Source organism: Orcinus orca, chromosome X, assembly GCF_937001465.1.
Source record: "Orcinus orca chromosome X, mOrcOrc1.1, whole genome shotgun sequence".
Taxonomy (NCBI): Eukaryota; Metazoa; Chordata; class Mammalia; order Artiodactyla; family Delphinidae; genus Orcinus; species Orcinus orca.
In genome coordinates, this window is record NC_064580.1 from 20,305,064 (window position 1) to 20,326,679 (window position 21,616).

The 21,616-nt window shown below is 46.6% G+C and overlaps 1 protein-coding gene across 1 annotated transcript in view; it reads left to right on the plus strand.

The window, feature by feature from the left end:
* The first annotated feature begins 4,979 nt into the window (after positions 1–4,979).
* Positions 4,980–21,616, plus strand: part of PTCHD1 (patched domain containing 1) — a 57,896-nt gene continuing 41,259 nt past the window's right edge. The window contains exon 1 of the mRNA XM_004283076.3: positions 4,980–5,392. Within this exon, the coding sequence (XP_004283124.1) occupies positions 5,042–5,392 (351 nt within the window). The 5' untranslated portion in view covers positions 4,980–5,041. The remainder of the gene's footprint in view (positions 5,393–21,616) is intronic.

A 21,616-nucleotide genomic window follows, 5' to 3' on the forward strand; every position in this document is an offset into this window, starting at 1 on the left:
ACCAAATAAGCTTTTCCTTTGGGTCCACACTCCTTCCACACGATGATCGATCCCTCTGGCATCTCTGAGCAATACTGAGCCAAGAGACTGACTCCAAATGTAACAGATGATAGAAATCCCCTGCCCCCAAGCAGGAATACTTCATTTATTTGACCAAGAAATGTAATCCCTGTGAAGGAATGCCCTTGTCCCTTCCAATTGAACAATAATCAGAAAGACATTGGTTAGGCAGGAGCTGTCCACTTAAAATGTAGTGATGGATATTTGACCCTAAGAAAATAGAGATGCAGTCAGACATTTACCTACAGGCTGTTCATCTCACTGCTATTTACAAAAGTAAAAATTTTAAAAACCTAAATGTCCAGCAATATGGTACAAGTTGAAGTTTCAGCCATATGATAGAATTCTACGCAGCCATTAAAATGTCTTATAGCAATATTAATTGACTATGAGAAAATGCTCATAATCTATTTAACGGGAAAAATGTTTATCAAAGAGAATGTTTATTATAACCCTCTATTTTAGAAGAAGGCAGTGTATAAACATTGTACACGCACTGCCAAAGCCCACCAGGAACATGCCAATAATCGGACAAGTTGGCTTTATTTTTCATTGCAGCCAGGGAGAACACGCACCATGGAGAACTGAGGGGCGTCTCAATAAGAAGGTGTTAGAGAAGACTTATCATAGGATTTGGGCTCGCGTTAATGATTTGGGGTAAGGTTTAAAGCAGTGGGGCTTGCTCTGGTTTGGATGCTCTCGGGAAGCAGGCATAGTTTTATGATTGTGTCTTACTAAATCTTCACCTGGAGGGAGAGAGACTAGAGCAAGGCTAAAGCTGTCATTTGTTTTTCAACACACCACAATAGTCACTCATATTAGCCAGGGGAGGAACATGTTTGGTCATTTTTGTGGTTTGGACAAGGTTCCTGTTTTGTCTGTGTTCAGACATGATTATGGAGTGTTCCTAATTTTGTCTGGATCCATCACAGTTACAGAGTGACCTTATCTGCCATTAGTGTTTCGGGAATGGTTTTTGCTTAACAGAACACCAAAGCTTCGTTGTGAGCAGGTCCTAGCAACCCCAAGTCCCAGCAGATTATACCAGGCCAGCTTCTGCATGGCAGGGACTGGCAGGGACTGACTTTCTTTTTCACACACACACACACATATTCAGTCAGAGAGAACTAGAATTGTAACAAATATCATTTACTGTTTGTGATATTCCAGGCACCGTTTTAAGTGCCCTACATTTTTAACCTATTTAACCTTCATGGCAACTCTATGTAGTAAGTACAATCAATATTCCCATTTTCCAGAAGAGAAAAGTATGGCATAAAGAGGTTAAGTTACTTACCCAACAAAAGTAGTAGAGCAAGGATTTAACTTAGTGGCTATAGACCAATAGCCTTAACCTCTACATTATGTTGTCTATGTGTACAATAAATTATTAATAGAGATTACCTTTGAAAGGTGGTGAAAGTACAGGAATACAGGTGTCTTTCTCTTTCTTTTTCTTGTTCTTATTTTCTAAATTTTCTACAAGTAATATGTATTAATTTTTAACCAGAAAAAGGAATAATTTACAAATGTACTCATGGAAGCTCTGTACCCAAGCCAAGGTCATCGTCCTAATGCAAACCCAAGTCTTTGGTGGTGGCAATGCTCCCCTGAATGTCTGAATCAGAAGAGAAGACAAATCAAATCGGGAGGAGGCAACGCCCTCCCTGCGCGCGCGCTCTCTTTCTCTTAACTCCAACTCAATTTAGACAATTTCCGCATTAAAAAGTGGCAGGAAGACCCACTCTCAGGCCGGTCCGTGTGTCGGAATTAAAGCCGGTAGGGTATGTTCCCCCCAGTATACCGAAAAACAATTAGGAACCGAGTTGGGAGGACTAGAAGCAAATGCCTCGGTCTCCAAGGTAAGGCCCTTTCCTCGTGGGAGAAAACACCCCCAACCGGCCCGGTGAGCACCGCTGCGTTTGTCCCGCTCTAGGACTCAGCCCAGGCACTGAGAGCGGGGATGCCAGCTCTTCAGCCCGCGTGAAGGCTTATAGTAAAAGGCCGAAAATTCTAGGGACGGGAGGGAACCATCTGGAGGGACAAAGACTTCAGAATGCAAAGAGCTTTGCCGAAATGTTAAAGGCTCCCCAGCAGACCTGTCGGCTGGTTTCCCTTCTCTTACTTCTGGCGCTGCGCTGGCACCACAGCAACAGGCAACATCTTTGTTTGCTCCCCGCGCAGAGACCGACTTTAGGCCTCCTGAGAGGTGCCCACCCACCAGTTGCCGCCGGCTCGGCCGCAGAGAACGGTGCTCGCAGTAATTCCCACTGCCACCGTACCCCCCTCCCTCCGCCGGCCCTTTCCTTCTTTCCGAGTGCCCCGGCCGAGAGCCAGGCGAGGCATCCACTCTGCCATTTAGCACCTCGGCTGCGCAGTGGTGGGTGGTTTCCCAAAGCGTGTGCCCTCGCAGCCGCTCGCACTCGAGTCGCCGCTAGCAGGGGCACAAGTCAATGAGGCTTTTCCCTCCGCGATCATCGTGAATCAGCAAAGCGCTGCAGAGCAGCGGCGTCTCCGCGAGCAGAAATTAAGATGACGGGGGAAGGGCACAAGTGGAGTGTTGCAGGGGAATTTCGAGCCCCTCCCGGGAACGGCAGTTCTGAGGGGGTGGGGGGGGAGCGCTGTCGGCTGGAAGCTGCTGGTGAACCAGAGGGAGCCTTTGGAAACAGAGAGCGGTGTGGGGAACAGCGAGGTGGAGCTGAGAAAGTGGACGAGAGTACGGCTGGGCAGAAGGACCTAGGGAGCGCAGGCAGAGCTGAGCGGGTGCGCCCCCGGGGTGGGCAGCGCAGCAGTTGCAGGTGTTGCTGAGGGAATATAGGACGGAGGGTCTGGTCTGGGGAAAGGGAGAAGAGGAACCAAGAAAGGAGGATTTCCTGGCCCACGACTTCCTGTTTCTGACGTGCAAGTTCCCAAGTTCAGTTTGAGAAGTGGAGGGCCGCTTGGCATTGGGGAATCTGGGCTGGGAACGTTAGGGAAATACTCCCCTTAGTCGCGGTCTCCCATACATCTCCCTCTCCCTCTCCTCCTCCTCTCTTCCTCTCCCTATCCCGTCTTCCTTCAGCTTTGATTAATATGCATGCCCATGCTCAGTAGTGCGGGCCACACTCCAGGGACCGCGCCTCCAGTCACCGCCGCCTCTCGCTTGACCCTTGGCACTAAAAAGCTAAGCAGGAGCGACCAGAGGCGTGGGATGGGAAGGCCGAGCGTTCAAAGCGCGAAGCCTGGGGACCCCTCTCCGCGCCCCGGTCACCACCCCCCTGGCCGGACCGAGCGCCCCAGCGGCCCAGACTCCGAGATCCCGCTTCGGTCTGCGTTGCAACGGATGGACCCCGGGGATTGGAGCGCGCAACGAACCGCGCTAAATTGTACCTGTGCGTGGCCGTTCCCGCCGCCGCCGCAGGTCTATCCCGGGCCCGAAGCCGGCGCCCGCTTTCTCGGGGAATTCTCTGGAGGGGGTGTGCGAGGGGAGCCACAGTGGCTGCCTTCTAGCTCACGGCTGGCGCGCACAAGCACACGCCCAACTTTGCCGAGCCGTCGGCGCCCCCCGGGTTCCCCCGCGCCCCCTGCGGCTCGGCACTCTCGGAGACCACATCTCTCCAGGTCTGAGATAAGGTGTCCCCCGCTCCTACACTCGCCCATTTGAGGAGGAGAGGGCGGGGTGGAGGAGAGAAGGAGAGTAACGCTACAGACTCCCTAACCAGCTGTTCACAAACACTCTATGCCCGCAGGGGCGCCCGCTCCAGCCCCGCCGCACCAGGTCCCCCAGACCCGCCAGTGACGACAGAGAGAGGAGGAGGAGGAGGAGGAGGAGGAGGAGGAGGAGGAGGAGGAAGAGGAGGAGGAGGAGGAGGAGGAGGCGGCGGCGGCGGCAGTGCGGAGAGGCGGGAGTCCGGTAGCAACAGAGCCCTGGCGACCGACTGACCATCATTATCAGCACTTTTATTACCGGGGACGGTGTGGGGAGGTTGAGGGGCGCGCGGCAGAACTGTCCAACCCACTCTGGAGTGCCCCTAATTGAGAGCGAGAAGACTCTCCAGAGGCGCCTTTGGAGTGGACGTGCCCCAGACGCACAACCGGACTCTGTGGTCCCGCGGAAGCTGCAATGTTGGGGATATTTTAAATGGCTCTTACTTGAGAGGAGGCGTGATTTCCACGTTCGAGCGTCTTCGCTCCCCACCCCCTCTCCGCACCAGCCAGTGCGCGCCACCACCTGAGCCTGGCGAGAGAGCCTGGGCGCACGCAGTCTTCAGCCTCTTCCTTTCCGCCTCTGGGGGGATTCGGCTCTGAGCGGGTCCGCCCGACGCCCCCCGGGAAAACTCTTTACTTTTTGTTTGGAAAATCGGGGCCATTTCTTTATTCATCTCTGGGTCTCCCCGGAGGAGGACAGGGGAGGGGAGGGCGTGCGCGGCGGGCCGGGCCGGGGGAGGGGAGTGCGGGGAGGGGAGGGGACTGGGTGTAGCCTGGAATTCTCCGTCCTCGTGCTCCTAGGCTGGCGCGCAGAAGCTCCCCGCGATAGCGCCGCCGCCACTCCCCGCGCCACCCCGTCGTTGGCCTCGGGGGTCGGGTGAGTGGGGTCATGACGCGCCGCGGGGGCTGCCCCGGGCACCTCCGGCGCTGAGCCGGGACGCTGCCCCGCCGCTCCGAGCCCCTCTGGCGGGGAGGCGGCGGGGGGTGGGGAGGGCGCACGGGGTAGGGCGGGGTGGGGGCGGCGCGGAGGCCGCCAAGCTGGGGGGCTCTCAGGGCCGGCGCGGCCGCGGGCAGGAGGGCGTGTCTCCGGCCCGAGGGGACCCTCCCGAAGCGCGGCGCGGGACTCCCCGATGGTGGTGCCGCGGCTCCGGGAGAGCACCGGGTCTCGCCTCCGCCGCCGCCGCCGCCGTCGCCGCCGCCGCGGGCGCCGCCACCGCCGCCGCCGCCGCCGCCGCCGCCCGAGCCCGCGCCGAGCGTGCGCCTCGCCCTCCTCCCGCGCCCGCTCTGCTCTAGGATGCTGCGGCAGGTTCTGCACAGGGGCTTGAGGACGTGTTTCTCCCGGCTCGGCCACTTCATTGCCAGTCACCCTGTCTTCTTCGCCTCGGCGCCGGTGCTCATCTCCATCCTGCTCGGCGCCAGCTTCAGCCGCTACCAGGTCGAGGAGAGCGTGGAGCACCTGCTGGCGCCCCAGCACAGCCTCGCCAAGATCGAGCGCAACCTCGTCAACAGCCTCTTCCCGGTCAACCGCTCCAAGCACCGGCTCTACTCGGACCTGCAGACCCCTGGGCGCTACGGCCGGGTCATCGTCACCTCCTTCCAGAAAGCCAACATGCTGGACCAGCATCACACCGACCTGATCTTAAAGGTGAGAGGGGGGCGGGCACGGGCAGCCTCTGCGGGCGCCGCTGCCGCGGTTGGGCTGGCTGAGCGCGGGGGTCCGGGCTGAGAGCGCCTCCTCTCCCATCCCAGGCGACTGCCGCAGGGGCTCTGCTGCACCGCGCGCCCCTCGAAGGCCGCCCGGAGCCTCCCAGCCTCCCGGGCGGGGAGCGTCCGGGTCCGGGCCCGGCCCTGCCCTGGCCGCCGTCGCCGCCACGCCGGCAGCCGCTGCAACAGTTGGGGCGGCGGCGGCTACGGTGCTGTGGTCGGTGCGCTTGTTTTGGTTGCAGTGGTCTTGGGGGCGGGGAGGCTTTGGGGTAACTGGGCCAGAAGGAACCGAACTAGAGAAGACATTCTAGAAAGTCCTGCTACTTGAAAACAAAATACCATCTTGGGGGGATTCAGAGACCCCTCTCCCCTGTCCTCATTTCTTCTCCCTTCCTCTGACCCCGGAGTGTTTTGGAAAAGGCTGCTCGGAGGGGCTGTGAGCGGGATGGTAAAGAAAATGCCTCCCATCCACCAGAAAGAAGTGTGGTCCTGGAGAGAGGACAGGGGCTGCCCTGCTGCCCTCTTCCCCGGGCGAGGTAGCCATCTCTGACTTCTAGGGTGAGAGAGAACGTTTGTAATTCGCAGTTGTTTCATCTTTCACAGTAGCTCCTCTCCTTTGAAATGCAAAAAGTTCTTTGGGAAATGAGGCATTCGACTGATGCACTTTCATTTGGGTGTATTTGGGCGTGAGGGTGAGGGGCAGAGCCAGAAGGGTGAGGACAGAAGCCAGGCTGTGTGGCCCTGAGAAGAGCACAGGAAACCGAGCAGCTGGTTACAGGGTGACACTCAAAGAAACAGGGTGTGCTGTCAGCCTGAGGTGGGAATTTGATGTAAAAAGTGAGGTTAATGGTGATAACTTTCAGGAAGTTCCTAAGAAAAGCAGAGGAGTGAGGACTAGAGTTGGAAAAGTGGAGACCTTGGGAGAGAAAAGCAGAAATAGGTGAGAATGTTCCATCCAAGCCCTGGTGGGGATTCTGGGTCTTGTTTACTTAAGGTACTCCTCTGGGGAGGGCAGACAGGAGCCAGTCCCAGCTGGAGCCCTGGGGCGGAGGGATGGAAGGTGCTGGTTTTGTGTGGGTCTCTGGCCCAGATCCAGGATTGGAGGCTGGTTAGATTTCTAGTCTACTTATCCCACCGGGAGTCAGCCAGTGAACCTGGGGGACCCTTTCCTTCTCTTTTACTCTACAGGTAACCCCCTAGAGACAAGCGAATTTTCCCCCCGTATTTGTTGACATGTTATCAATCAGCAATTAGTAATGAGGGGAATCTGACTAGAGACTCAGTGGAATTAGGACCTTCCCACATTGGGTGGCTCGTGGTATTTTTAATGGCACACACATCATCACACATACTCACCACAGAACCTCAGTAACATTAATCCCGAGTTGTTTTCTTTTTTCATGATTATGCTTCCAACATCGAAGTGGGTTTTTATTCCCCCGATACTTTAGTTACCGTATTTTGACACACAGATAAATACTGCTCCAAATGCTTTCCCAGGAAAACATGTAGTAGTTTCATCATAGGCTTAAGGAAACTATAATTTAGCCAGTCCTGACATTTAGAAAGCTGCCCCGTCTTTTGATAGATGATCTACTAAATGATGTTTCTCTTTTTTTGTTTTTTGTTTTTTGAGGTGATGTTTCCACTGGCTGGTTTTTTGGGGGTTTTTTTCCCCGCTAACCAGTTCTGTTCACTCTCAAGGTTAATGAGACATCAACAGGCGCATCAGATGTCTTTTCAACTGGACTGTTTCTCTCGTATTTGATTTTGATCTGTTCAGGACAGAAAACCGTATTAGAAGAGAAAGTTGGGACCGGAGAACCAGGGAGGCTGGCTTTGCCTTCATATCTAAAGGGCAACTTTAAAGGACGGTGGTCTTGTGAGTGAATTGTTTTAAGAAATGGGATGTTTTTTCGTGTTCTAGGTTTCTGGGGAAGATCAAAACCAAGTGGCATAGTGGTCAGAACTCACTTCTAGCTGATGGGTCTCTGGTGAAAATGAATTCACAGAGCTTATGAAAACCCAGACTCATGAAACTGAGGGAACTGCCTTCAATTTTATATATCCATCTTTTTCTTCTTATATCCAACGCCTATATTTGGTAGGTATGGAGCTGGGGGACAGAAAAATGGACCCTCGGTAGTCATGGTACTGTAAAGTGTGGGAACAAGCACTTACTTTTTTCCTCTTTTTTTCTATTAGAGACATGAAAGATTTGTCCTTTACACAAGATGTTAGGAGTGAAAGAGTCACTGTTTCTGCCCTTACTGGTGTTATTCTGATACTTTGTTGTTGGCATCAGGGGTAGCACTGACAGTTAACATTGTACACAACACCAGCCAGCCCCTGCCTGTTTTATAACAGCGCACTGGAAGTAAAGTGGACAAAGCATAACCAGGGTTTGAGGCTTTCTCATGCCCCACGACAAAAGTGAAGGAAGTTAACTTGCAGGGCTGTGTCACTCACTCCTGGTGCTCTGGGGTTGTACCCACTCAACGAAGGCGATCCTTCTTGCAATATTAGTCCAGCTACTTTCTGATCAAAAATAGACTGGGAAGGGATGATGACAAAAAATGAAAATCCAGGTTGTTTTTTTCAAAAACATAATTGAGAGTATCACAGAAAAAAATAACCCACCCTTGACAGCCCCAGCTGATCTGCTTTGGAGGAGCTGTCTCAAATTCATGCGAGCGACATGACTGCCATACTCTGACCTCTGCAGCGTTGGAATCTGACCACAAACTATGAGACGGGTGACCCTCCCTAGCAATGGTTTCCTCTGAAGCCTACAGGGCAAAGATGTAATTTTGGGTGAAAGTAGGTGGGGCCTGATGGTACTGGCAAAGGATCAACCATTAATTTCTGAACCCCTTTAAATACATGTTGATCTTCAAAAGTCTTCATTTCACTAGAATATTAAATTTAACTCATTACTGTATTTTAACAAAAATCCATGCTGTTCATCTCAGAGCAAATTTCAGAGTAGTGCCTCCCGAGCTTTTATGGATATGTCTCTTCCTGATCACCTAAAGTGAAGTGTAAGCAGGTCTTAGTTGATAACCGATCTGGCTGTGACCAAGTCAATACTTGATTTGTTCCATCTGTGTAAAGAACCAATTTAGCCCATTCCTTATAATAATGGTATCACCTTTATAACAGCTTATAAGTTATAAGCATACAGTATGTTTAAATACATCAAACACCTAAGGGTAGGCAGGAGAAATGGTGTGATTCCATTTTACCGATGAGAAAACTGCGCCTTAGAAATTAACCGAATTATCTATGGAAAAAAAGACAAGGACAGAACCAGGACGGTGACCCAGGGTTTTGACTCCCCGCCCAGTGCTCTTTTCACTGTCATTTACTGCCTCCCATATGATAAACTATTTGAATGATTTTAAATGTACATTTTTGGTATCCAAATGAGGTATATTCAACCAAAGTCTCATCCTCACCGTATACCGTTGTTCTAACAGTGGCAGTTGGATGATAAGGACATTCTCTCGACTGATGCTGCCTCATGTCAATGGAAATCCACTTACACAAACTCTACATGCCCAAAGTAAAGCATAAGATACTTGTAATTAGCAATATACAAAGACAGAAAGATAGACTATTTTACCGGAAAAAAACCTCTGGATGACTGAATGCAGCGATTTCCTGTTTCAGTGCTGTTCACTGGCCAGGTCCAGGTGAATTCAACTCCAATGCACACAGTCCCTGGCACATAGTAGGCCTTCAGTAAATATCTGTCCAAGGGACGTGCCCTAGTTTGCTCAGACATTTACGTGACGGGCAAAGAAAATTCCACAGAAACTACTCTGAAATGTATTTTCAAAATGACATTTTTATGTGTACAACTTTATAGGCAGATTCTAAGGCTTCTCTTTATCCAAGATACCGTTCTCCCTTTCTCTTTTTCCAAGATCACCTCTGTAGTCATATCAAAACACTTTTCAGTTTTGCAATTGCATAGGGGCGTCTCCTTTGCATAACGTCCTCTTTTTCGGGGGGACCTCATAGGCTGTTTTATTCCAAACCAAGGGAAGGACACATACTCACTATGCAGACATTCTTCCTTTTACTGGGGAATCTCATTTTGTTCAAATATTCAGTTTCTACTTTATTTAAACTTTTCATGTTTAATTATATTAAGGAGAATTAAGTTGCAGAATGAGATTGATAGAATTTAACTTGGAATTATTTAATTCAAGCTTTCCACGAAGGGCAGCACAACAGCTAGCTCCGGGTCACAAAGACCCGATAGTTGGATCAAGATCCCAATTTTTCCAAATACCGTCTCAGCACTTTCAGTCATTATAGGAATCGCCATTACGTCTTTCTCTACAGTCTAAGGATCAGCAAATTCCAGCCTACTTTTGAGCGTAGGAGTTTTTACATTTTTTAAAGATTGTAACAAAACAAAACAAAAACAAGGAAGAATATGAGACAGAGATGGTCTAAGACTCTCAAAGCCTAAAATATTTACTCTTTGGTCCTTTACATAAAGAAGTTCCTATACTGTATTCCAAAACCCCCTTACCGGAGCAATTTCAGGAAGTTAGTGCTGTTAAGTAATCTCTAAGGCAGTGGTTCTCAATCAGGGGCGACTGTGCCCTGCAGGGGACATTCAGCAATGGTTGGAGACATTTTAGCTCATCACAACCAGGGGTGAGTTGCTACTGGCATCTAGTGGGTGGAGGTCATGGATGCTCTTAAACATCCTCTGTGTGCAGGAGAGCCCCATCCAGCAAAGAATTATCTGGGCTCAAATACTGCTTGAAAGGGTTCATGTGCGTATTTCTTTTTGTTCTGCTAGGATTTTTTCATCTGCATTGATTATGTAAAATGAGAAATTGCCAAAGAGAAGTTCACATCCAAAAATCTTATAGAAGTTTGCCTGGGGACAAATACTACAACCTGTGAGGAGATGCTCGCTTGGGCAATTGGCCAAAGACCAGATTTTCCAATGTAACCTTCCCCAAGATGCACTTATCTTGCTCTCCTAGAGCTCTGTCCTTTATGGTCTAAATCCCAATGTAGAGGAACCCAGGAAACTGAATACGGTCTAACTGCTTGAATGATAAAGCTGCTGAATTGCTGCTGGCCTTGGGACTTGTCAGAGCGCCCACTGCTGGCAGGCCTGACCCTCAGTCTGTAGCAGCCACCCACCAGGCCGGACTTCTCCTGACAGTATGTAAGACCCCACTGTGAACAGTGACCTGCCGAGGAGACAGGAGGCCGTGCTCTGTTGCCTAGTCCAGCTGCTTTGCCTTTCTGAACATAAAATGACAAACGAAGAGCTTGCATCCAAAGGACAGGGGATCAAAGACCCTTGGGTTTGGAAGGCACCTTAAAGGTCATCTCCGCAGACACCGGAATGTGCTCTTCGCATCTCAGGGTGCTTTGTCTGGTGACAGGTGCTATGATGCCTTGGGCAGTCCCGTCACTTCGATGAGTTATCCAGGTGGCATGTACTCTTAGAAAAGATTGAGGCCAGGCCTGAAAGGGCAGCATTCGTGCATCTGCTGGACCAGCCAGTTGCCTTTTGCACTTTATTTTTACACTAGGAGCAAAGTGAGGAGAGGGTGAGATCTCGTTTCATTCTCCTTGCATTTCATGGGAGGTGCATCCGAATAATCCAAGTTCAATATCATTCTAGGTTTGTCTGACTTCTAAGCACATGTCATTTGTGTGACTAGTATCCTCCAATGCCCACGCTGTTTGTCTCATTTAGATTTGGGGAGCAATCTTTGACTTGCCCATGTAGATAAGCATTTGGAACAAACTTTGGGTAAACTGCTAATTTAAACTGAAATTTAAATATAAAGCTGTAGTGTGAGAGGAAGCCCACCTTTTTAATGACTCAGAGTATCTTGACAGATGCCGTATTAGAGTTAGAGAAGGATGATTTTTTTTTTTTTTTTAACGAACACAAAGACTGAACCTCTCAGGATTCACCAGACTTACGAACCTCATCCAACAGCTGAGCATTTAACCGGTGACTTCTTGTGATAACTAAGAGAAGGAGAAGTAAGCTAAAAGAAGTTATCTGTTTCCTACCCGAGAGGTTGCAGCATCCCTTGGCGCAGGAGCTAGGGGATCTGATCAGCTCTGACTTTGTGGTATATGCCATCTGGTACCTGACTTTGGGGCTCAGTATGAGCCCCAAGTGATACCTGAGATAGGCCTGAAGCAGACCTTTGAAGTCACCTGCTTGGTAGCACATCACAGCAAGCAGGCCTGTCTGCCGCACTGCCTGTGCTGCTGCCACATGCCCGGAAGGCCACAGAACTTCCGAGGTATTCTGCCAGACTGATTTAATGACCAGCAGGGGAGGTGAGTAATCTCTAACCTTTAAAAGACAAGAACAAAAAGGAAAATCAACACCAGTTGTTATTTCATGTGGGAAGCTCTGAATAATATGTCGCGCCTTCAACTTCCGAAGTCATATTTTGAACAAAAGAAGGCAGTGAGGGGACAGGGAAGTTATATTTATCTTCTTGCTCTCCAGGAAATCCTCTTGAGAATATTGTTTCCGGTGTTTTGAAAGACCCCCTTTGTTAGGTCTTCTACTTTAGGTTTAACTTTTGGGCTTCAAGTCCAGTCGAGATGAGGATTTGAGTGCAGGCAGTTACCTTGGGGCGTGATATCCAAAAACATCGGTAAGGAAGTGAGGACAGGAAATAGGGAGTAGCAGAAAGCCAGCCAAGGCAGTGTTCTCAAGCCAGTGTCCACTGTGGGCACCCAGGGCTCAGTCTCACTGGGGAACTCTGGGAGACACTGGATAACCTCCATCCAAGTTATCCCAACTGTGGGTGAAGGACCTGAATAATCTTCTTCCAAGTCTCCAGCCATCATTAGTTGATCCGGCTGCAGCCCGGCACAGTAAATAAATCTCTAGCAATTCCAGATGCTGTATGTGTTCCCATAATCAGAATTGTTTTTGTTGTTTTTTTGTTGTTGTTGTTGTTTTCCGGTACGCGGGCCTCTCACTGTTGTGGCCTCTCCCGTTGCGGAGCACAGGCTCCGGACGTGCAGGCTCAGCGGCCATGGCTCACGGGCCCAGCCGCTCCGCGGCATGTGGGATCCTCCCGGACCGGGGCACGAACCCGTGTCCCCTGCATCGGCAGGCGGACTCTCAACTACTGCGCCACCAGGGAAGCCCCAGAATTGTTTTTTGTTGTTGTTTTATAAAAGCCACAGGCAAAGAGCTGCAGGTGCTCACGGTGAGCGGCCTTGACATGTAGAGGTGAGTGTGAGTGGAGAGAATACAGGTGGAACCCTGAGAGCATCTGCACTAAGGGTCTTACACCCATCTAGAGACACACCTCTAGGAGTTTAGGGCCCACATTGCTAAGGGATGTTCATCCCTTCACTCAACAAGATGGCCATGACGCAGGCAAGAATGACCCAGCACAGCTGTTCAGTTATTCTTGAATTTGATAAGTAACTGCCATTTTCATTTTGGCCACTGGATGGTGCTAAAGATGGCTCCAAGCTGGACCTGGATGCCACCCGGATTTGTGGTTTTATATCAAGCCCTCACATTTGAGTGGCCTGTGTCCAGCCCCTCTTCCCTTCAGGAATACAAGAGGAGTCTGCAGGCCCCCCTTTCACAGCCCCCATCTTCACACATCTACCTGTGTTGCTCTCCCCCGCTAGAAATGCACTCGCTGCTTACTATGAGGTCAGACTCACATGTGTCCTACTTTGTGAGGCCTTCCCAAATTCATGGCTCCCTCCCTCCCTTAAATCTATCTGGCTTGCAGTTGTACCCACATTCTTTAATGCTTAACTAGATACTGTTCTATAATTTGCTGTATTGTCATGTGATGCTTTCTCTTAAGATCATAAAGCTCTTCAAGGGCAAGACCAATGTCTTATACTCCCACATCTCTCCTAGAAACTAGTATAATGTGGAATGTACAGCAGGTGCTTAATAAATTGTTGCTGGTTGATGGCCTGTAGGATGGAAAACACACTCTGCCTTCCCTATTCATTTATTTTGCTTGAATATAATTTTGCCAGGCAGCAAGACCATGTGATTTCTTTAGATGTGTCTTCACTTCTCATCCTTGATAAATTTTGGTTTCAAACTTGACGATAAGCAATAAGCATCCATTCTGCCTTAGGATCTGTTGGTACTTACTTTATATGGGGAGAAACTCATATAAAGAAAAACCAAAACCAAACGCCTGACCACCTCTTTTGGTTCAAGTAGTTTGGAAAGGTGTAAACTGACCTCAATCTCCAGTGGTCCATTCCCATTTGGGAGGGCAGAGCACTCTGCAGTTCCCAGCAAGTACCGTCAAAGTCAGCTCTCCACTACACGTGTCCTTATGTACATGAAGTAAAGTCTCAAAACATTGGCCTAACCCATACTCAAATGTAAACATGAAACACATTTTTTTTAAATCAAGGACGAGTGGTTTTCCCAGTTGTAGCATCAGTGTTCAAGAGATCACCATTCTGATGTCATTCAGCTTCGAATTTCTCAAGAGGGAGCCCAGGGTAACAAAGACTTGTTCTAAGAGGCGAACTTAAAAAACGATGCTGGTACAAAATCAGTGTATCTCTGGTGAGTTTAACAGAAACACTAGAACTGTTCATTTCTCAGCATTAAAGGGGAGATTCCTTTGCTCATTCTTCCATGGGCTCCACAAATTTGTCAAATACCATGGCTTTGTCAATTCCTTCCAATTGTCTCAGTAAAAACCGTATCTCTGCTATACAACTAGCATAAGTGCTCAAAAAGAAAATCTTCGTAATACTCAGTACCTTAATTTTTTGAGTTTTGCACTGTTGTCTCGTTTTTATTCTGGTTTTGGTATAGCATGTAGGCAAGTGGTCATACTGAGTAAACTGACTGCTCTTAGACTCTTTATGCCCACACATCACCTGGGCATCTCGGGAAAATACAGATTCTGATTCAGCCTGGGGTGGGACCTGCAATTCTGAATTACTAACAAGCTCTCAGATGATGGTGATGTTGCTGGTCAGTGGAGCACACTTTGAGTAGCAAGGCTCAGAACCTCATCTTCCTGCTTGACAGGGCTTTGCACACAAAGGAAGCATTCACTTCTTGTACAGAAGTATCTCTGGAATGAAAACTCTGGGAGTCTGTGGGCTCCAGTTTCAAGGTTCTCTCACAGCCCAGCATGCCAGAAAGGGATTCTCCAGCAATTTAGGTGAGCGAGTTGATAACTCTCCTCTGTCACTTAATTTACATGACTACAGTGTTTCCCTGGGAAATCTTCCCCACAAGCCCTTCAAAGGGAAGAGTGTGTCAGAATTGCCAGAGATCAGGAGAACCAGGCCAAGTGATAGTAAGGCCCCTTGAAACTGTGAAATGTAAAATTTTGCTGACTGGGGGTTTTAGTCATTTAGGTCAGTGCATTTCTTCACCTTCCCTTGTCTAAAATTTCTTTTCATAGGGTTATAAAAGAAACCTACAATTATTTAGGATCGAAGAAAATTTCTCTACCTTCCTGGTTCTCTATGCCTAAACTCTTCAAACAAAACTGACCTCAGTTTAAGTGAAGATTAGCAATTTTTCTCAAATCTGAATATGTTTTGGAATTCCCTGGGAATTTTATTAATGTTCATATTCTGATTCAATAGGTCTGAGACAGCAGGCCTGAGCTTCCGCATTTCTAACAAGCTCCCAGGGCTACTGCTGCTGCTGCTGGTCTGAGAACCACACTGACTAGATCAGTGGATTGGTGGACCCGAAGAACCTTTGCATAATATATCCTGACTAATTAATGCCATTTAACTGCCTCCATACTCTAAAGCAGTGGTTCTCCACCTTGAGTAGGTATCCCCTGGAGGGCCTGTCTGAACACAGATTTCAGATCTCACCCCCAGAATTTCCAATTCTGTAGGTCTGGGGTGGGGCCTGAGAATCTGCATTTCAAACAGGTTCCCAAGGTGCTGCTGTTCCTGCTGGTCTAGGGACCAAACTTTGAGAACCACTGCTATAAAGCATCCTAGTAATAAGCTGCCAGGACTAATTCTAAAAGTGCAGTTTCTCTCTCTCTGTAGAAACCTGGACAACAGATACAGCAGGGTGAAAAAGTTATTTGTTCAGCCGTTAATTTTGAATGATGCTGTCATTCAAAGGAGACTACATAAGCCTGAACCTTTAAGTTTGCGGTTTAAGGCAAGCATATTGGACAGAGGGCCCTGCCCCTGCTGCCTGTCTCCAGGAGCTGGAGTTTAGGAGAAGGGGGCTGAGTAGAAGAAAGGACGCTCAGAGATGGGGGGGGAGAGAGATAACCCCCCACTCCACACACATGCAGTGTGGATGTTGTTACTACCATCAATATGATTACCAAAGCTTCCTTCCTTCCAAAGACTTCCCACACAGGGTCACCTGCCATTTGCCTTTGCAGAAACATAATTTACATCAGACCAGAAGGCACAGCAGGTACAAATAGGAGCGACATGTTGTGTTTCTGAGACAAGGACCCAGCTCTGGTTGCCAGAGGTGAAGTGTCCATGGGGGGGACCCTGGTAGCTAATGTTCAGTTTCAACTACTGACCGATGTCAGTTCTGTTAGAGAGAGGTAAAGTAGAACTGGAGTGAAGTTCAGTAAGTACTGATTTTGGCATAGTGGAATTAGCATTGTTTCAGAGCCCCAAAGTTCTGTGTTTGAGGCTGTGAACCATCAAAGTGTCTGTGATAAAAGTCATTTATCCTCTCTGGGGTCTTCATTTCCTCACCCATAAAATGCGATCAGCAATATCATCATCATGGTGTTGGAAGACAAAAGGAGATATAACGTGTGTAAACAAACTTTGTAAAGTGCAGCACGCCTAAAGCCACACAAACCTCCCAATATCTGCACTGAACGCACACGTGTTTGTCTGGGGCAAGAGAACAACCTCCTGGGGATTCCCAGGGGAGAAGACTAACCACCTTAGTCACTCAGTTGACACATTCCAAATCACTGTCTCCTTTTATAAAAAGTATCTGTACAGTCTGTGACTACCTTTTACTAACCAGAAGCTTTGTTGACATGGCCTCGTGCTCCCAGATGATGTAATATTACATCAGTCTATATTTTTACTTTGAATTACTCAAGGAGAATTTTAAAATAGCATATCTGATCACCCATCGTCTACACTTCTAAAGCCTTAGACCTACACTGTCCAATTCAAAAGCCACTAGCCACATGTGGCTATCTGATTTAAATTTAAATTAATTAAAATAAGAAATTCATTTCCTCACTTGCACTAGCCACTTTTCAGGTGCTCGGTAGCCCACATGTTCCTGTAATGGACAGGACAGATAACATTTTCATCATGAGAAAAGTTCTATCCGACGACACTGCTTTTCACAAAGAAATCACTGATGCATCATACAGCTTAACTAATAAGCAGAGGAATCAAGATGGAAACACACATCTGGCTTCTAAAGCATCAGTAAAAAATTAACTCCACCACATTGCCCCCAAGAAATACAGAAATAGATGAGCAAGGCGTGGCCCCTGGTGCCAGATGGCCTTGAAGTAGTATTTCAATCAGTAACAGAGTAAGGAGGAGCTTTCGGTTTCAGCTTCGACATGTAAAGAGCTTGGAAGTTGTCATCCCCATCCTTACAACAGGAAAAACCTAGAAGAACTGAAAATCAATGATTTTTCTCGAGCACATCAGAGAACTGAGGTCACAGGGCAAAGTGCTATCCGCAAATCCATAAAGGCATGGAAACAATCTGCTGACCTGGAGCGCGTGTCTCTGGTAGAAACACTTAAATGGTAATCTTGACGTACTGCATGGAAACAATCTGCTGACCTGGAGCACGTGTCTCTGGTAGAAAAACACTTAAATGGTAATCTTGACGTACTGCATGGAAACAATCTGCTGACCTGGAGCGCGTGTCTCTGGTAGAAACACTTAAATGGTAATCTTGACGTACTGCTGGCAGGGAGTGGAAGAAAAGTAATCCTCCTGAAATTCACCTAGTCTTCTCCATAAGGAAGGGCTACTCTCCAGGGAAAAAGACTTTTGCCAGAGCACAATTCTGAAACTTTATCCTAGGTTCCTCCTTCCCACTGGAGCCCCCTTTAGCTTTTGTCTCACGTAAGTTGGGGATGCAGAGTCCACAGGTGTCAGGGCTTCAAGGAAACAGATTAGGAGTGCAGCAGCCAGGAAAGGGAGTAGGAGGCAGGGGAAGAAAACTATACCACTGGAGAAATATCTGTGAAGGTCATAGCCCCAAGGCACAGGCCCACTTAAAGACTGAGATTTCTTCAAAAGATTATATACCAAAAAAAAAAAAAAAAGATTATATACCATTTACCCTCCCATCACCTTACCACCACACCAACAGGGCTCCAATATAATAATAGTGGATTATAGCTGAAGAGCTGTAAGACACAGACTCTCTCTGAGGAGGAGTACTTAGGAAAGACAAAGTTAAGAGGAGAGACAAAAAGAATGACAATAGAGAAATTTGAAGCTTCTGGTACCTATAGCCACAACAAACATTAAATACATCCAAAGTCCTAGATTAACATAAGTCCTTACTATAAAATTCTATTTACCTCAGTTCCTACTAACTGATACAACATGTCCAGCTTTGGGGAAAAAATTACAAGGCATGCAAAAAAGAAAAAATATATAGTCTGAAGAGACAAAAGAAGCATGAGAACCATACTCAGATATGACACAGATGTCAGCATTATCACACAAGAAATCTAAAGTAACTATGATTAATATATTGTTGACTTTAATGGAAAAAGTAGGCAACATCAAGAACAGATAGATAATGTTAGTAGAGAGATGGAAACTCTCCAGATAAATCAAAAGGAAATGCTAGAAATCAAAACTTGTAGCAGAAATGAAGAATGGTTTTGATGGACCATCATCAGTACACTCAACACAGCCCAGGAAAGAATCAGTGAGCTTAAATACCGGATGAAAGAAACTTCACATATTGAAACACAAAGAGACAAAAGAGTGAAAACACCCCAGAACATCCACGAATTGTGGGACAATATCAAAATAACATACACGTAATTAAAATGTCAGAAGGAGAAGAGAGAATGCAACAGAAGAAATGTTTGAAATAATAATGGCCAAGAATTTTCTAAAATTAATGATAGACACCAAACTACAGATCCAGGTATCTCAGAGAACACCAAAGAGGACGAGCACCCATAAAAGCACACTTAGGCATATCATATTCAAACTACAGAAAACCAAAGACAGAGGAAATCTTGAAAGAAGACAGGGGATTGGGGTGGGGGAACACCTTACATATAGAAACAAAGATAAGAACTACATTAGACTTCTTATCAAAAACCACACAAGCAGGAATACTGGAATGAAATGTTTAATGAGTTGAAAGGAGAAAAACTCAGCAACCTGAAATTCTATAATTCCACAAAATTATGCTTCAAAGTGAAGGAGATACAAAAACTTTCTCAGACCAAAAAAAAAAAAAAACTGACGGAATTCATTGCCTGCAGACCTGTTCTGCAAGAAATTCTCTTCAGCAGAAGGAAAATTACATAGATCAAAAACTCCGATCTATATAAAGAACAGTGTTAGAGAAGGAATAAATGAAGGTAAAGTAAAATCTTTTTAGCTTTCTTATTCTTAATTGATCAAAAGATAACTTTAAAGGAATAATAGTAACAATATATTGATTGACTATAACATATGGATAAGTAGAATGAATGTCAGCCATGTCACTAGGGACAGGAGGGAGGAATTGGAACTACTGTGTTACAACTGCACTACATATGAAGCGTTACAGTATTATCTGAAGGTGAACTTAGATTAGGTATTGATATATATTGTAGGTGCTAGGGCAACCACTAAAATTTTTTTAGAAAAAGAACAAATGCAACAAATAGAGAATACTTACAACTATGGTAGATATTAATCCAACCATATCAATAGTTACTTAAAACATGAATGGTATATTCCAATTAAAAGGCAGTGACTATCAGAGTGGATCAAGAGAAAACAAGACCCAACTCTGTGTTGCCTACAAGGAACCCACATTAAATATAAAGACTCAGATAGGTTAAAAATGAAGGGATAGAGAAAGATGTACCATGCTAACACTAAGCAAAAGAAAGCTATTATTAATTTAAGATATGGCTGACTTCAGAGCAAGGAAAATTATCAGGAATAAAGAGGGACATTACAAAATGATAAAAGGATTATTCTCCAAGAAGACATAACAATCCTAAACATGTATACACCTAACAAACAGAGTATTAAAATACATGAGGCAAGAACTGATAGAACTGAAAGGAGAAATAGACAAACCCACTATTATAGCTAAAGACTTCAACATTCCTCTGTTAGTAATTGATAGAGCAAGCAGGCAGAAAATCAGTAAGGATTTGGATGACATGGACAGAAGTAAGGGGCAGGATGTCTAATACTCTGGGGAGAGTCATGACCCAAATTTTATAACGACAGTTCTTATAGAAGTATAGAGGTTAAGTTGGAGAGGCAAGATATTGGAGAAGGGGAGATCCCCTCCTCCACCCAGGAGACTTATTCAAGTTTGTAAGCAAGAGGCTTTGAGAAGAAAAGCTGCAGAAAGAGAAAAGATGGGGGCTAAATTAGACCACTGTTTTCCAAAATGTGCTTTAGTAAAAATTTCCTGTGATGCGGCAAAGAAAATTGGCTTCTGTGACCAAATAACTTTGGGAAACGATGCATGTAGTAGCCCCATATTGAATGCACATTAGCATATCAAAGGCTTTTAAAAGCTCCTCTGTAAAGAAATCTATTTAGCTCTATCCAGTTCAGCATTTCTGAAATTTATTTGATCATGAATACTTTTTACTTTTTTGATGACCCTTATTAACAACCCAAGGAACTAATGTGCTTCAGAATATAGACTGAAAATACTATCCCAAAAATAGGGAGATGGTATCAATAGGATTTGAGGTTCCCTGGATCTGTGAGTAAACAAAGGGAAAAGGGTGAAGTTGGCTTAGAAGTTTCCACCTGGGTAAGCAGAAAGAGGAGAAGGATGTTAACCATAACAGGAAACAGGTGGAAAAACAAATTTGGAAGAAAAGATTCAGCTGTTGGATATATGCCAGTTGAAATATTGCCATAATATGTATTTGCAAATCATCAGGAGGCAGATGGAAATTCAGATATGGAGTTTGGAAGAGAGGTGAGGCATTGATGTGAACTGGGGATTGGTCAGCATAAAAATGGCAAGCCAAACCATGGAGGTGGAACTCATGGCCCAAGAAGAGTTTATGACTGTGACACGATCAGAAGTGCCAGAGATAGAATCTTGAGTAGTATCAAATTTACAAGGTAGGTGAAGGTAGAGAAGTCGGTTAGATAGACACTGGAAAACCAGGTAGAGAGGTAGGAGGAGAGGAGAAAATTGTGTCATGGAATTCATCGTGGGAGAGAGGGAGGGTTTTGGTCAAACCACACATATTGAGCACCTTTGTTTGCCAGGCACATAATCAAGGATGCAGCAGTGAAGAAACCATGCCCATGCCTTAATGGAACCTATTGGATTCCCACGGAAATCTCAAAAATGCCTAACCATCTTAGATATGTTTAAAGTACTATTTTGACTTAACTGTGTGTATCTGCTGAGAGATCAAAAAAATGAGGACTGAAAAGTAGTCACTGGATTTACCTGCTTAGAAGTCATTGTGGACTTTTGGTTGAGTGCTGGGATACAGTCCAGAATGGAGTGGTTTGAGAAATGAGTGGGAGGTGAGGAAATGAAGTTAGCAAGCGTGAATCACTCTTTCAAGTGTAGTTGGAGACAGCATATGTAAAGAGCTTCTTAAAGAAGGGGAGCTATGGCAGAAGTTGGAAGGGAAGCGGGGTCAATGAGGCCTTTTTTAATATGGGAAAGACATAAGCCTATTTCAAAGCTCATGGGAAGGAACTAGTAGAAAAAGTTTGAGGCCATGGGAGAAGAGGGGATAAACAATACTAGGAAGAAGGAAAGGAAAGCCAGAACCCAATGGAAGCAATTGATCTTAGAGAGAGGAAGGGTCATGGCCTTGATTTTCACAGGAGGGGGAGGATAGAAACGAATGGATGTGGGTATTTTTAGAGATATGGTGGCAGCAAGTTGAGGGTAATTTCCGTCTATGGCTTGGGGTTTTCTCTGCAAGATAGAAAACAAGGTCAGTAGCTGAAAGTC